Raw genomic sequence first — 16,857 nt, 5'->3', positions numbered from 1 at the left:
CTCTTGATGAGACCAGTATTTCTCAAAAAACAAAAAACCACCCCTTTCCCTTCACCATGACTTAACTGATTAACCACTTTTTCTAACATAAGTTCCATTCCACCACTCATTTCAACCCTCATCACCCTCCTGTGACATACTTCCTACAACTAATAAGCACACGTTCAACCGTCTCCATAGCATTACACCAATCACACAACCCAGTCGGATGTTTCCCCATCCTAAAAAGAGTACTATTTAGAAAGCAATGACCTGTTCATATTCTACTTATAATAACCTCCTCCTGTCTATTTAACCCACTACTCCTCTTAAATTCTATTGTGTTTTGTACCCTATATAAATGTTTCCCTTTTGTTTCATTATCCCATGCCATTTGCCAGAAGTTCTTACTTTCTGTCCAAACGATACTTTTCCCTTCAGATTTTGACAATGGTATCTGTACATCTAAATCTACTTTTTTGACAGCTGCTTTAGCCAAAATATCTGCTCTTTCATTCCCCAAAATACCTACATGAGCTGGAGTCCACATTATTACTATATGTTTATTTTGTTCAGACAATCTATGATGAGCAAAAAGAAGGCCATACAAAATTTGCTTACTTGTGTTTCCTTTTTCAGTACTTAATAATGTTGACAATGAATCACTACATATTATCACTTTTGAAATTCTGCTGTCTTCCACCCATTCTAAAGCCAACAGTATGGCATATAACTCAACTGCATATGTACTCAGAAGATTTGACGTTCTTTTTGCAATCTTGATACTTAACTCCGGAATTACCACTGCTACCCCAGTTGCTTCAGTTCTGGGATATTTTGACCCATCTGTTTACAACTGTAAAAAGTCACTATATTTGCTCTCCAATCGGTTATAAAATTCTTGACAAATATCTGTTGTAAATTTCCTCTTCTTAGTATCCTTTAATGATCTGCCTACTTTAATGTAATCCCATGTCCATGTGGGTCGTAAAGGCTACAATACTGTCTGACTGAAGTCTTTGTCATACACTTTAAAAGCTCTCACTCTATCAACCCCAACCCACCCAAAACTATTTTTAAAATCCTTTCCTCTTTCCCAACAATTATCTAGCACTTTATTAACAGGATGGTTTTCGTCATGACCTTTCAAATGTATCCAATAGTTAACCATCAACTGTTGCCTTCTAATATACAGTGGCATTTCTCCTGATTCCACTTGTAGAGCACATATTGGCGTTGTTTTAACTGCCCCTAAGCAAAGTCTCATTGCTCGAGCTTGGATTACATCCAGCTTCCCTATATACCACACACCCATAATCTAATCTTGACCGAATTAAAGTAACATAAATACTTTTAAGTGCATCAAAATTGGCACCCCATGTCAGCCCAAAAACCACACCACAAATATATGTTATGCTGTTCAAACTAATTTATACCCATTAGGGCTAATAAGGGGAATAGGGAACGACTGTGTACACAGGTGAGACTAATCAGGATTAATTGTAACCTATCAACTCAGGTTACAGCTCCACAGTCTATTCAGCCACTATCTCCACCCACTCATATCTCAGGAGGGGGATAGCCCTACTAAGACTTTTGTGTTTCTCAAGACCTGGCCTATTTAGAGACTGTTGCTCCAGGGCCTCCCCAGAGGCTGGGTTTCAGCCCTCAGCTAACTCTGGACGCCTGGACATGAAGAAGCCAGCGCAACCTGTTTTTCCTGAGAGGAGAGAAACAGGTTGCTGTCTCAGTCTTTAATCCCTGCTGAAAGCTCAGGGGAGTTAACTCTGCCACCTCCATTCTATGCTGGAAGCTCTAGTGAGCTCATTCAGCCAGCTAAGGACTGCATCTTGCTGTTACTGCTTGAGCAGAGCCACTGTCCTGTGCAGCTCCAATCAGCTTCGTCTCCGCCAGAGGTTTCTGCGCCTGCTGGTTCTGTCTCGACTCTGCCAGAGGTCTCCGTGCCTGCTGGCCCAGAGCCTGCCTTCGCTGGAGGGTCCGTGGGCTCGTTCAGCAGCCTGCTTCCACTGGAGGGTCCGAGGGATCGCCTCAGCCGTCTTCAGTCTCAGATGGAGGGTCCAAGGGATCGCCTCAGGCGTCTTCAGTCTTCGCTGGAGGGTCCAAGGGTTCCATCCAGCCTGCAGAGCCACCACCTGCTCCATTGTTTGCGGCTGCCACGCCGTCGTCTGGCCCTGCCTCGTCTGGCCCTGCCTCGTCTGGCCCTGCCTCGTCTGGCCCTCTGGTTGGCACGCCACCGCATCATTCACGTCTGGCTCAACGTTGGCCCCCTGGGTCGGCCTCCTGAACAGCTTGGACTCCAGTACTATCAACTCTAGTTTGGTTAGGCTCCGGTTTAGTGGCTCAGTTCCTATGTTCAGAGTTTTGTTTTGATGACAGATTTATTCTTAATCTTCATCCTTTGTCTCTCCACATTCTCCTCTTGTACCTTCGCTTCGTTCTTCTTTGTGAAAGGGGAAGCAAGGGAGAAGCCACTCTCCCACCTCTGACTTGCCACCATTAGTTACGGCCACAAGGTGACCTCCTACACAGCCTTTTCCTCCACCTGCTGCCTCTGTCATCTCCCACTATTTGAGTCAGAAGCAAGCATGTGAAAATAAAAGGTTTTGTTTTGTTCTGCATGTCTTAACAGTAAATTCAAAGCTGATTTGAGAAAATTTGTCTTTAATTCAATTCAATTCAATTCAATTTTATTTATATAGCGCCAAATCACAACAAAAGTCGCCTCAAGGCGCTTTATATTGTACAGTAGATCACACAATAATAGATACAGAGAAAAACCCAACAATCATATGACCCCCTATGAGCAAGCAATTTGGCGACAGTGGGAAGGAAAACTTGCTTTTAACAGGAAGAAACCTCCGGCAGAACCAGGCTCAGGGAGGGGCGGGGCCATCTGCTGCGACCGGTTGGGGTGAGAGAAGGAAGACAGGATAAAGACATGCTGTGGAAGAGAGACAGAGGTTAATAACAGATATGATTCAAAGCAGAGAGGTCTATTAACACATACTGGTTGAGAAAGGTGACTGGAAAGGAAAAACACGTCTATTGCAGCATAACTAAGGGAGGATTCAGGGTCACCTGGTCCAGCCCTAACTATATGCTTTAGCAAAAAGGAAAGTTTGAAGCCTAATCTTAAAAGTAGAGATAGTGTCTGTCTCCCGAATCCAAACTGGAAGCTGGTTCCACAGAAGAGGGGCCTGAAAACTGAAGGCTCTCCCTCCCATTCTACTTTTAAAATACTCTAGGAACAACAAGTAGGCCTGCAGAGCGGGAGCGAAGTGCTCTAATAGGGTAATATGGTACTACAAGGTCATTAAGATAAGATGGGGCCTGATTATTTAAGACCTTGTATGTGAGGAGCAGGATTTTGAATTCAATTCTGGATTTAACAGGAAGCCAATGAAGGGAAGCCAAAACAGGAGAAATATGCTCTCTCTTTCTAGTCCCTGTCAGTACTCTTGCTGCAGCATTTTGGATTAACTGAAGGCTTTTCAGTGAGTCTTTTGGACATCCTGATAATAATGAATTACAGTCGTCCAGCCTGGAAGTAATAAATACATGAACTAGTTTTTCAGCGTCACTCTGAGACAGGATATTTCTAATTTTAGAGATGTTGCGCAAATGGAAGAACGCAGTCTTACATATTTGTTTAACATGTGCGTTGAAGGACATTTCCTGGTCAAAAATGACTCCAAGGTTCCTCACAGTGTTACTGGAGGCCAAGGTAATGCCATCCAGAGTATGAATCTGGTTAGATACCATATTTCTAAGCTTTTCAGCGCCGAGTACAATAACCTCAGTTTTATCTGAATTAAGAAGCAGAAAGTTAGCGGCCATCCAAGTCTTTATGTCTTTAAGACATTCCTGCAGTTTAACTAATTGGTGTGTGTTATCTGGCTTCATGGACAGATAGAGCTGGGTGTCATCTGCATAGCAGTGAAAATGTATGCTATGTCTTCTAATGATGCTGCCTAGGGGAAGCATGTATAATGTAAACAGAATTGGTCCTAGCACTGAACCCTGTGGAACTCCATAATTAACCTCAGTGTGTGAAGAGGACTCTCCATTTACATGCACAAATTGGAGTCTATTAGATAGATATGATACAAACCACTGCAGTGCAATACCTGTAATACCTACAGCATGTTCTAATCGCTCTAATAGGATATTATGGTCGAGAGTATCGAATGCTGCACTGAGGTCTAGCCGGACAAGCACAGAGATGAGTCCACTGTCAGAGGCCATAAGAAGATCATTTGTAACCTTCACTAAAGCTGTTTCTGTGCTGTGATGAGCTCTGAAACCTGACTGAAACTCTTCAAATAAACCATTCCTCTGCAGATGATCTGTTAGCTGTTTGACAACTACTCTTTCAAGGATTTTTGATATGAAAGGAAGGTTGGAGATTGGCCTATAATTAGCTAAGACTGCTGGGTCTAGAGATGGCTTTTTGAGTAAAGGTTTAACTACAGCCAGCTTGAAGGCCTGTGGTACATAGCCGATTATTAGAGATAGGTTGATCATATATAAGATCGAAGAATTAATTAATGGCAGGACTTCTTTGAGCAGTTTTGTAGGAATGGGGTCTAAAAGACACGTTGATGGTTTGGAGGAAGTAATTATTGAAGTTAACTCAGAAAGATCAATTGGAGAAAAAGAGTCTAACTTAATGTGACAGGTGAGACCTGAGTCTGGGAACCGCCCCTGGTGGGCGGAGCTGGTCTTTGCTCCTTTCATAAGCTCAGGTGTGGGCAGTTAGGTATTCCTCAGCAAACCTGAAGCTGCCACTGCTTGGTCCAAGTTGGGCAAGTTGGTGTTTTTAAATTTCTTTCCATGAAAGCTTGATGCGGGTCCCCCTAAACTTCTGTCATAACGGTGGGAAACATTGCGTTCCCGTGAGAACAGTGTAGTGGACTTCACCGCCACTGACCCACATTTATTAGGGTGTGACGCGAACTTGTGGACAGGTAACGAAAACAATACAGTTGACAAATATTCCTGTGTTTTACTGTCCAGCGTAAGTCATCTCCTGCCTTTTATTTGCAGAGTACCGAGTTGCTGCTTTGCCAAGTGGATTTCTGGCTGCGGGCAAAGGACCCGACACATCAGAGTGTTTTAATTTGTTTCATACGGTTGTAATTCGACAGACTGTGACTGCTGCGGCTGTCGATTTTGTTTGTTTCTTGTTTTATTTTTCTGTGTCAGTAGGCACCACAGAGATTGAATCTTTTAGTATTTTAACCCCTTTTTTATATATATATTGTCGCAGACGGTGAAGGCGCTGCAGGGAAAACAAATCCTTTTTTTATTTGGGGTCATGTGTGAGTTGCCATCCCTTTTTAACCTGTGTGCTATGTCGATTTGTTCTTAAACGGTTCCCCGCAGCGCTTGTCCTGTCTCACGGGCAATCATACAGTTTTATTGTTTTTAATAAGGTAAAGTTTTTAATTGTTTTTAGGTGCCGCTGTTACACTGTTACTTTTATTTTGTATTACAAATTAAACTCTTTTTAACTGACTGTGCGCCTACGGCTCTGTCCCATTTTAAATGGGTACCTACCCCGGGTCACATTAACATCAATGGTTCTAAAAGTAGCTGTATTCACATTTAGCTGTATTTAGGTGGTCACTCTGCAGTGACTTAAAAATATACCCAAGGAAAAGTGCAAATGGTTAATAGCATGTAGCATCCATGACAAAGAGAGGAGCAGAGAAATGCCTGCGAGAGGTTCTGACAGGGATGCTTTATAGTGCACCCGAGTCTGACCTGCTCATGTATGTTCATCCAAAATCAGGTCAGCTCCGCCTACCAGTTGCCTGAAAGAGACAGACGCAGACAAAAAGAAAACAAGGCCTGCCCTGTGGCTATCACACAGTGCATACTGTAATCAAACATTATGTGCAAGCACAAATCATTTAGCTTTACTTTCCTGCTAGACTTGAAAAAAGTGTAACTGTCATAAACATTTAAAAGCTTCATATGTTTATGAGTTATTATTATTATTTACAGATTCAGTTTTTCTTTGTGATGCAGTATTTGAAAAGAATTCCTGGAATCAGAAGCTTTTCCTTACATGTCTGTTTGTGCATTTATTGCTCATTTGCATTTATATGATGATGTGTTCAGGTGTGAGGACCTGTTGCTTTTTGAAGACTTTGATTCTAATATACCACTGGGTATGGACCTAATAACATAATTAAATTCTGTAAAATGTAAAAACCAAAAAAATAAACCAGTCTGATGTCAAGACCCTGACGGAAGACAGAAGAAAGATTTATTTATTAGAAAACCCTTCAGTTGGTTCCCACATTAAACAATAAACATGAATAATCTCCTTGTTGATTGGGATCAACCATATTCTGATAAACCCATTTGTTTTTTATTTAGAAAATAAAAACTGTGTGATAATGGAAGGCCCAGGAAGTGAAGGAGAAACAACAATATAATATAACAATATACATATTCAAAAAACATTTAGATAACATTTACATGTGGACAACCATATGAAAGACTAGCCTATTTCATTTTTATTGAACTCAGCAATTGTTTTTCTGTGTTTAAAAAAACAAACAAAAAACATTCATCTATGCATAGCCAGTCCAGCATAGAGCGGCTGAGTGAATGTGGTCTGGACTCTGTGGAGGAGAGTCATGGTTTCAGAGACGCTGTAGAAGGACAAAATACCTGCTCTGTGATCCAGGTACACTCCTACTCTTCAAGCTTGCTATTATTGTATGTGAATGCTACACAAACGCCTCTCCCTCTCCACTCTCTCTTCTCAGGACCTGACACCTTTCAGTGAATCTGTCTGGATGATCAGAATAAGACTTTTATTTCATTGTGGTTACTTTTGTGTTCCCCCTGATAATAAAAGATGAGCATATGCTGTAATTGGATCCAGTGTGATTTAACTTGAATATTTTAAGAATTCAGTTGGAGTCTGCTGGATCTGATAGTAAAACATTCACCTAAGTGACTGTCAGTGAGATGTTTATCACACAAGTAACTAACTGAAACTTTATTTATATAGCACCTTTAAAGATATAAATTCAAATAGTGCTTCACAAGAGAGAGACACTGAGAGACACTTCTTCAAATCTTCCACTGTTTTCTCAAAACTGTAAAAACCAAATTTTCTGAACTCAATCAAGGAAACCTCTGACTCACAAATGCAACAATAACTATTTTATTTGAACTGAAAACCACAAAATTATCTCAGACCAAGAACCCCACCAATGGCAATAATAACACTAAATTTACAAAATATATTGTATCTTTGTATGTGATGTAGAGAAACATCAATATACAGTAAAGATGCACCATCATGATGGAAACAGATTATCTGCTGAGAGTGGGTTGTTTGTGTTCATTCACTCATTCTCACACATTGAATGAGCTGCTGAGCTGCTAAATCACCAGCTTCTATCCTGTGACGTTTCTGTGACCTTGAAACACACAACACTTAGTGTAAAACCTAACTGTGCTGTGTGTCCTAGTGTCAAAAACATCTAATTAAAGTCTGAGTAAAATATTTTAGGGATTCTTTTTGATAAATTTCTATTTCTGACTGCTCCTCATAACTCCACTTGACTTTACTATGGTTTGGATCCTTTTCATGGTTTAATTCCTCTGGGAATGTATCAAGTGTTGTAGGAAAGACTTTGCAGAGTTTGAGAGACTGACTCCTAATTATTACAGTTGTCTTTAGAGTAATCAAAGGTGTTTCTAGAACTTATTGGTTAAAACTGAAATTAAGAGTCATTTATCTTTTTTCCTCTTTAGTTTTATTCTTTTTCTTAGCTTTCATTTTTCTTCAGCATGCATATAGTGCATTAATCAACTGCTGTAGTAAGAAAAAGGAAATAAAAGTTTAGATCAACTCTGAACACAATTGTCTTCCTTCGAAAAAGTAGCAAAATTAACCAAAATTTACTGACAAAATAATCAAGAAAATAAATCTTGAAAACCCTACTACAAAAATAATACTAAACTCAAAGGACCATGAACAGAGAAAGCTAAAGTGAACTAGAAATGAACCAAAGCAAGCAACATTGAATCCAATCACAATCCTATTTTTTTTTGTTTTTGTTTTTGTTTTTTTTTGTCAAAGAAGGGCGGACTGCATTGGGGTCTCCATAGAGACCCACATAAAGGTGAGGCATGACAGGTGGAGGCATTACAAAGGAAGGCATTGTACGGGGAGGCACTACACGGGGAGACACCAGAGGGAAAGACGCAAATGAAGATACTACAGGGGTAGGCATTGTACGGGGAGGCACTACACGGGGAGACACCAGAGGGGAAGGCGCAAATGAAGGCATTGCACGGGGTTGGTGGAATGGATCCACGAGGCGTTCCTCCTGATTAGGTAGTAAAACATCCACTTCAGTGACTGTCAGTGAGATGTTTGTCCATTCCTCTCTCAGAATGTCCTGTAGTTTATCTCTGACCTCTGACACAGCTGCTGTCACATCCTCAAAGTAGCTCAGAGGACGGATATTGATGCTGGATGAGTCTGTAGACTCACTGAGTGCTGACAGTGAGGGGTAGTTGTGTAGAAACTGGATGTGATCCTCTGTGTGTGAGAGCTGCTTCAGCTCAGCATCTTTCCTCTTCAGCTCAGTGATCTCCTGCTCCAGCTTCTCCTGAAGCTCTTTGACTCGACTCACTTCAGTTTCCTGCTGGGATCTGATCTGCTGCTTCACATCAGAGCTTCTTTTCTGGATGAGATGGATCAGCTCAGTGAAGATCTTCTCACTGTGCTCCACTGTTTGATCAGCAGACTGATTGATGGCCTCCACCTCCTGTTGAAGCAGCTTCACATCTTTCTCTCTGTCCTGGATTCTCTGCTGGATGTTTTGTCGACTCACCTCCAGCTCTCTCTGCCTCTCAGTCCTTTCTGCTGCAGCTGAGACTGTGTCGTGGCCTTTATGTTCATCCACAGAGCAGAGATAACAGATACTCTGCTGATCAGTACGGCAGAACATCTTCATCACCTCATCATGACGAGAGCAGATGTTCTCCTGGAGCTTCTTGGAGGGCTCCACCAGCTTGTGTTTCTTTAATGCAGCCACATCATAATGAGGCTGAAGGTGTTTCTCACAGTAAGAAACCAAACACATCAAACAGGACTTCATTGCTTTGATTTTTCTTCCAGTGCAGAAATCACAGGCCACATCTTCAGGTCCAGCATAGCAGTGATCAGCAGCAGCAGCTTGGAGTCCAGTCTTCTTCAGCTGCTCCACTAAAACTGCTAACATGGTGCTTTTCACCAGGACAGGCCTCGCTGTGAACGTCTGTCTGCACTGAGGGCAGCTGTAGATTTTCTTCTCTTCCTCTTCATCCCAAAAGCCATTAATACAGTTCATGCAGTAGCTGTGTCCACAGGGAAGAGTCACCGGATCCTTCAGTAGATCCAAACAGATCGAACAAGAGAAGGTTTCTCGGTCCAGCTGAACACTTTTCTGCGCCATTTCTCCTCTCAGTGTCAGTGACTGTGTGAGTTTCACTTCCTTATAACTGAAACTGGTCTGAGCTCTGACAATAACAACATGAATTTCTGCAGTGAATGGGGAGTGTCAGCTTTTCCACGTCACCTCATTGGTTACATTCAAACACACGTGTAGATTGTCGAGGAATCGGGAGGAAACAAGGAAATAGGTGGAGAGAGAGGAGGTGCTAAGTGAGAGAGCAGGAAGAAGAGGGAGGGTTATCAGGCTGTAATTTATTCTAGGAAGAGTATGTGTTCAACCCTTTTTACAGCAGAGATAATTTCTGAGTTAAAATACTTGTCAGAGTTGTGTTTAAAAAAAATCACCTGACTTTCTCACGTAAATTTGCTGCACTAATTGCTTTTCTTTCTCATTCAAATAGTCCAGATGAACACAAATTACTGACAGCTTATCAGAGACTGATAGACCAACAAGATGGAAATCTTTTTCTCTACATTTTAAACTTTTGGTCAAGAAGAGTAAAAGACAGAATAAGGAATGGAGGAAATTTATTTTGGGTATACTAGAAAATTAGCCAACACTTACTGACATTCATAACCTTTTCCTTTTATGTTAGGAAGACTGGATGCTACCCTGGTCCTTTTTGCCCTCTTCTGTTTTGCTGTCCAAGTTGCTTTTGACATTTAAACCTTAATAAATTAAAAGTTGTCTCAGCTCAACTGTATTCAGCTTAGAATGAGGGTGCACATTGAGATTTAGAGTCAAGAAAGTTTACTGTCACAGCACTTTGCCTTATTTAGAAAGTATAGACAACACAATATAAAACCAATATCATCCCCAGTATAAACACTCTGGCTAGACCAAAGTTTATGGGCATTAGGGGAACATAAACAGAACTCCACATACCTAAACTGTGTCATCAGAGCTCATGGATGGAGTCACCTGAGAGGCTCTAGCGCACCCTGCTATACTCCTAACATCTGTGCTCAGACTGCAGCAGTTCTGCAGCACTAAACCTGATCTTTTCCTGCTTTCTACAGTAACTTGAGCTTTCAGCCTGCTGTCTATCTTCATAGATGGCAGCTTTAAACATCATGAGAACTGCTCCCATCCACCGATAATGAGTGCAGCAATGTTTTGTTCTGTTGGGCTGTGACCCACTACCCCTCACAACGCTCCTCTCTCCAGACTCCCACATTACTGATTGGTCACCTCCTTTGAAACTTCCTACAGGTGCACTCACTGCTGCTCCCAGCTTCCTCTCTACAGTCAGTAATTATTGCACTTAGTGGTTAGTATGTATGGAGGCTCAGTATGTCTCTGAGCCTCCATACATACTTACCATGCAGGTGATTTCTAATCGAAGTTTTCCAATGTTTGAGTCTCAACTTCCTGACAACAGCTTAATGTTTTATTTTCTACTTTTCTTTGTTGTAAATAAAGTGTAATCAGACAGTAGAGGGATTGTCTATCGTTTGAACACGAGTAACCTAATTTAATAAGTGATCTAAATCTTTGTTTAACCTTTTTATTTATTTAAGAAAGAATGTAAAAAAAAAGTAGTGATGGCTGAAGCTCCAGCATATGTGTCAAAAAATCAACACACTGCTTCAGAAACACTGTGCCGAGGCTTGGTTTCCCTGAACAGAGTCGTGTGATCAATGACATTCGGAGCTTCATTCAGCATGTTGCTTCAATTCCTGACTCGTTGGTTTATAAGGCATTGAATCATTGAAGGATTTGTGCTGTGTTTTGGTGATTTTGTGCAATAGAGAGCGAATCACTGTGTGACATAATTAGAGACATGGAGCCAGGAAGAAAGGACGCTCTCCATATTATTAAATAAAAACCAGATCATCAGCATTTCTGCTCCCAGGCTTAAAATGTACATAAGAAACATGATATACATATACTTATATTAATAGAGGTTATAGTATATTATATAAACGTACCTGTCCACTGGTTAATTATATAATCAGGTGGCAGCAGGGACCTCACAGCACAAGCATTACTCCCAACCTATTATAAGATTGTGTTGCACATTGTTATATATGAAGTATTTTTTATTTTAATTAATATAAAACATCAAGAAGTCACAAGCAAAAGGAAAAACACCATGGCATATCAGCCCGATATCAGACAGAACTGTCACATGACATCAAACATAATGAAGCAGTTAATCCTACGTTGTAGATTCAAGTTTTTGGCCACCAGATGCCGTTAAAGAGGACTGTGTTGAAAAGCTTCGAGTTATGAACAGTTTTCAATACTAACTTCAGAAAGCTTCATTTGGCCATGACTACAAAAAAATCCAGCTAAGTTCTGCAACTTGATTATTCTTTGTAAAGCACATTGTGACAGGTTATAGTCTTAAAAAGTGCTATATAATTCAACTTTACTTACTAGCCAACCAGCAAATTTGTAACCCTCCACTCTCATGTTGGTTGCACAGTTGTGATGTGATATATAGCAGAAATTAATTTGTCAAATCAGTAATAAGACGATGACATGACAAGAAATAATGGGTGAAACAGACAATATAAACGCAAGAGGGAGGACACACCTGGGGAACAGCTGAATAGTATCCACCTGATACTGACGAAGGACTGTCAAAATAAAGTAATTAACCACGGGACACAGGGACACAAAATTGTTACAAAGAATACAGAAGGACGGGGGAAGAACCTATGGAATAAGCAGTAATTATGAAAAATAGAAACCCTCCCCAGGTGCTAATTAAACCTTCTGTTTTTAAGGAGCAGTCAATCAGAAGATAGTTAGCTTAAAAAAGGACTGAAAGCAAGAGGAGCTGAAATGGTTTGTTCGATACAGAAGATGTAGTAATGGGTTGCAGATCAAAATAAATAAGGAAATTATTTTAATGTGATTTTTTATGTTAATCATGCAAAGCTATTTTTATTTTGGAGTTAGAGTCCAGGAATAAAAATGTGGAGTTGGAAATAATCACAAGATTTTTGATTCGGTTTTAATCAAAGTACTACAATAAATTTTGAATTAAATGACATTAAAATCTTGACATTCGGCTGCTTCACTGCATCTTTTGTGAGTGCAAGGATAAAAAAAAAAATGCAATAGTAGACAGCAGGTCAGACAATATGCAAATGAGGGAAAATCTACATCAAATTAAATATGAGTTATGGCTGATTTGAATAAAAGCAATGATGATGCTTAGAGACACATTTTTAAAAATGTTGCTATTACATTTGAACCTGCAGCTTTTTTAAATGAACACCTGGTATCCAATGGGAGTTTAGTTTTAACTAACTGAACAAAAAACTAAGAATAATCAGAATTAAACAGAACCAACAGTACAGGAAAGTTTAATCTTTCTGAAGAACACATGCAGTGGCTTCAGGGTCCACAATAATACAACATGTTTGGGCTCATGTGTGTCAGTTCCAGCTTTAATCTTATATAGCAAGACCTCTTTATAGGTCAATAGAGGAATGAAAAAAAAACCCTTTTCATGCTCATTTTGCTGATCTACAGCTTGAGTGTGTGCCACCTCTACAACATAAAACAATAAAATATGATCTTAGAGTAACGTAAAATTGGAATTTTCCTTAAATCATAAGAATAACAACCTAATGACTTAAACAAATAAGTGATATGTGAGTAAAATATACCATACTGATCTTGAGTTTATTCTGTATTTTTATTCAGTATTTGTAGTTTTGGTTGTCTTGGTTAGTATTTTGTTCCGTTCATCAGAAATATAACAAAAGGAAAGCTGAACTAAAATGATCCAGCAAACAAAAACTGTTGTGAGCCGCCACCCTTATATCACCTTTGGGCTTTTGGAGCCTTGACCTGACTTTTAAAAAAATAATTGGAAAAAAAGCTCTATGCTGCTAAAAGATGAAAAATTCTGCCTAAATATGTATTTTACCTGGTTAATGTGTGTGGCGGGGCGTGGTCTGCAGCACCGCTGCAGGGGAGGCGGATGCACCTGAGCGGCACCTGAGCGCCTTAACGTCTGTGCTCTCTCTGCTGTTGTGTTGGTGTGTGTCGGGCTGTGAGCTGCAAAGCTACAGCCGGCTGTATGTGTACAGCAACCGTGTGTGAAAAGTGGTCAATAAAGAGATGCTGAAAAGCGTGTTCATGCAAACATCGTCGGGTCTGCCGTGATATGTTTACAATAAGATTTATGGTCCCGAACCTCTGCGCACAGCGTCTGCAAATCGGGGCTTTCATCTTTACGCAGGACTGTAAGCTGTCGTCTGTGAGGCGTGAGCGGTGTTTGTTTTAACATAGTTCACGGTGGAGAACAGCTGCTGACATAATGTGGATCCGAAGATCCATAATTGACCTACCTGGGGTTGAAAGTCTCGATAAATGCACAGCGTTTCGGCGGGTACACCGGCTTCTACGAGTGTGACGTTTATTTTGAGCGATGAAAAAATAATAAAATATAATTTTATTTTAATACTTCAATTTCACAATAATCTTCCAATTTAGAACTACAAGTTTAAAAAAATAACTAACATAAATAAAATACACTTCAGCTAAATACTTCTAATTTATTTTCCCAAACCACGCGGAGCCGCACTGTAAGGACTAAAGAGCTGCAGGTTGCCGACCCCTGACCTAGAATTTCATTTCTGCTCTCTTCTTTTTTTCTTCTTCTTCTTCACATCTGTTGCTGCCCTACTCAGGTCGATATAATGAAAATCAGGCAGAAATAATAATCAGAAATCCAAATGTAGAATTTATGGTTCCCTGTTGATCCAATTTTCGTATCTACATCTGTGATGGATAAGTTTAAGTTTAAGTTCTGTACTTATGAAGCAAACTGCACACACAGAGTTAGCAAACAATGAGTTTACTTGCATTTATGACATAAATACTTATCATGAGCCAATATGGCAATCATGACTGCTTTTATATTGCAGGGATATAGACAAAATTAGTCAAAAGAAATTTTAATCAAATCTCGTAACACATTACCCAGGCTGTGAAGAAACAGGACAAGAGGAAGTACCTTCCTTAAAAATCACAAAGAAAACATATTTAAATGAAAATGCTATACTTGTCTTGAACTTTTTTAAAATCTTTATTTCTGTGTATTAAAACTTATTTATTGGCTGATAAAAAGGAATCACATCATGGTTGTTACAAGAAACAAGTGATGAAAAACTCATTTTCATGTTTGTTTTCTTCAACACTGAAGAAGAAATACAAGTTTCTGTGGTAAATATTAAAAGAGCATCTTTGTTCAATAAATATTTGTGTCACCTTTAAAGACCAATAAAAAAAATATCAAACTTAGAGAAACATAAAGTCAGGGCTGGAATAAACAACATAGAGTGCTCTTCACTGCTGTGGACAGAAAATGTACCATGACTTGGAGCATGAGGTCATTTTCTACCTCGGGTGCTGCAGTGATTTGGTTTGTCACTCGGGTGGATCCTTAGATGAAAATTCAGTCCTGATTTCCAACTGAATCTTTCCCCACAGGAGCTGCAAATATATGGTTTCTCCCCTGTGTGGATCCTTACGTGAGTTTCCAATCCTGATTTCCAACTGAATCTTTTCCCACAGTTGCTACAAGAATGTGGCTTCTCACTTGTGTGAACTCTCATGTGTCTCGTCAGGTTGGATTTACACTGAAAAGTTTTTCCACAAGTGTCACAGCTTACAGATTTTTTACTTGTATCAGTTTCACTCCGAGACTTATCTGTTCTGTTTTTGTGACGTCTCCTTTTCTTCAGCTCCGCATTTCTAGTTGATCCCGAGTCCACATGCTGGTTTTCTTCCTGTTCCTCAAGCTCTGGTTCAGGAAAGTGAAGAGCAAGGAGCTGGTCATCGTTACGTTCTGATTCACTGAGGTCACTTTCCTCAAAACTAGAAGTCACCATAAAACTATTGATCTCCTGCTTCAGTACAATCTCCTCCAGCAGTTCCTCCTGTTCCTCTTTAATCTGTGGAGGATCTGGGTCCTCCTGGTCCAGACTTGAGTTCCTCTCCTGCTGATTGGCGACAAACTCCTCCTCCTTACAGGTAGTTTGCTGGTGGAGGTCTAAACGAACAATAAAAAAAGGTAATTATAGAAAAACACTTCTGAGAAGATAAAATAAAGTTTTAGTTAAAGTCTGTAATGAGGGCATGTTGCTCACATTTGCAGGTGAAATTAAAAGTGTGTAAAAATGAAGTTATTTGTGCACTCTGATGCAAATGAGAACTTGAGTTCTGACATTTTTCAGCAACATTAAGAGTAAAAAAACCCTTTAAAACAAAAAAGAACTCACTTATTACTGACTGACTGATGATCTATTTTGGAGTTGATCTAGAAACTGATCTACATCTTGATATTTTTCAAAATAATCTTCACTATTAGGGGTGGCTGTGGCTCAGGCGGTAGAGCAGATCATCTAGTGATCGGTTTGATTCCCGGCTTCACCTAGTCTGCATTTCAAATATCCTTGGGCAAGATACTAACTCCAAGTTGCCTCAAGTTGCTCTTTGATTTGTGGAATGTGTCTGAATGTTGGCTAAGAAAAATGTGCTTGTGTGAATGGGTGAATGCACAAGTTTTGTAAAGCGCTTTGAGTGCTCAAGATTGAGTAGAAAAGCGCTTTATAAGAACTAGTCCATTTAAAACTCCCTGTCATGTTTTCACGAATACACATTAAATAGATCTGACTGATACAAACTGTAGGTTTAATATTAATGTTAACACTTCAGAAAAGCGATTACAGTTTTACCGGTGCTCTGTAAATCTTTCTCAGGTTTCCAGATGTTATGCAGCTGTCTGAGCCGCTCTTCCCCGGTCCAGACGACGATGCCTTCATCCTCGTGTTTCACTACAAGCTGTTCTCCCTCTTGACTGATGCAGAGTTCCTCCTGTTCCTCTTTGATCTGTGGAGGCTCTGTGTCCTCCTGGTCCAGATTGAAGTTCCTCTCCTGGTTGCAGACCTGCTGGCCAGCCAGATCTTCCTCCTTACACTTCATGTTGATGTGGGACTTGAGGAACAAAGTAAAAAGAAAAAGATTAGACAGGTAAAGGTGCAGCCTCAATCAGCAGGGCTGTGAGAGAGGTTTGTACAAATGTTTCAGAAGCACCATGTGACTCCCTCTCTCTTTTTTGGAAAGTCTTATTAATTCACTTTATAACTTTTACTTTGAAGATAAATTTCTACTATCACAAAGATATTATGACCTCTTTAAAAACAAACACCGGCAACTACGTGACTTAAATTCCATGTTTAGATGAAGGTAAAGGGCAATGCCTTTTGACAGGGGAAAAACCTCCACACAGAAGAATCTTACTTGGCTGAATCATAAATTATTCACCATGATTAAAACTGCAGATGAGCAATAATCTGCATTTAATTTTAGCCAAAGAGGAATGTTTCTGTTTGTCTGTGATCTGACTTTTTCTGCT

At 40.0% G+C, this 16,857-nt stretch overlaps 1 protein-coding gene across 1 annotated transcript; it reads right to left on the bottom strand.

Moving 5' to 3' along the window:
• Positions 1 to 14,518: 14,518 nt before the first annotated feature.
• On the bottom strand, positions 14,519 to 16,436 carry LOC148097459 (uncharacterized). The gene is made up of 2 exons (XM_087832159.1): positions 16,178 to 16,436; positions 14,519 to 15,492 (listed from the first exon to the last, which is right to left on the bottom strand). The coding sequence occupies exons 1-2, from the start codon at positions 16,422 to 16,424 to the stop codon at positions 14,831 to 14,833; spliced, it is 909 nt and encodes a 302-aa protein (XP_087688285.1). The 5' UTR covers positions 16,425 to 16,436; the 3' UTR covers positions 14,519 to 14,830.
• Positions 16,437 to 16,857: the final 421 nt, after the last annotated feature.

The sequence above is a fragment of the Neolamprologus brichardi genome, chromosome 18 (assembly GCF_056152115.1).
Source record: "Neolamprologus brichardi isolate AB-2024 chromosome 18, ASM5615211v1, whole genome shotgun sequence".
In the NCBI taxonomy this organism is placed as follows: domain Eukaryota; kingdom Metazoa; phylum Chordata; class Actinopteri; order Cichliformes; family Cichlidae; genus Neolamprologus; species Neolamprologus brichardi.
This window is presented reverse-complemented; position numbering and strand designations above follow the sequence as displayed.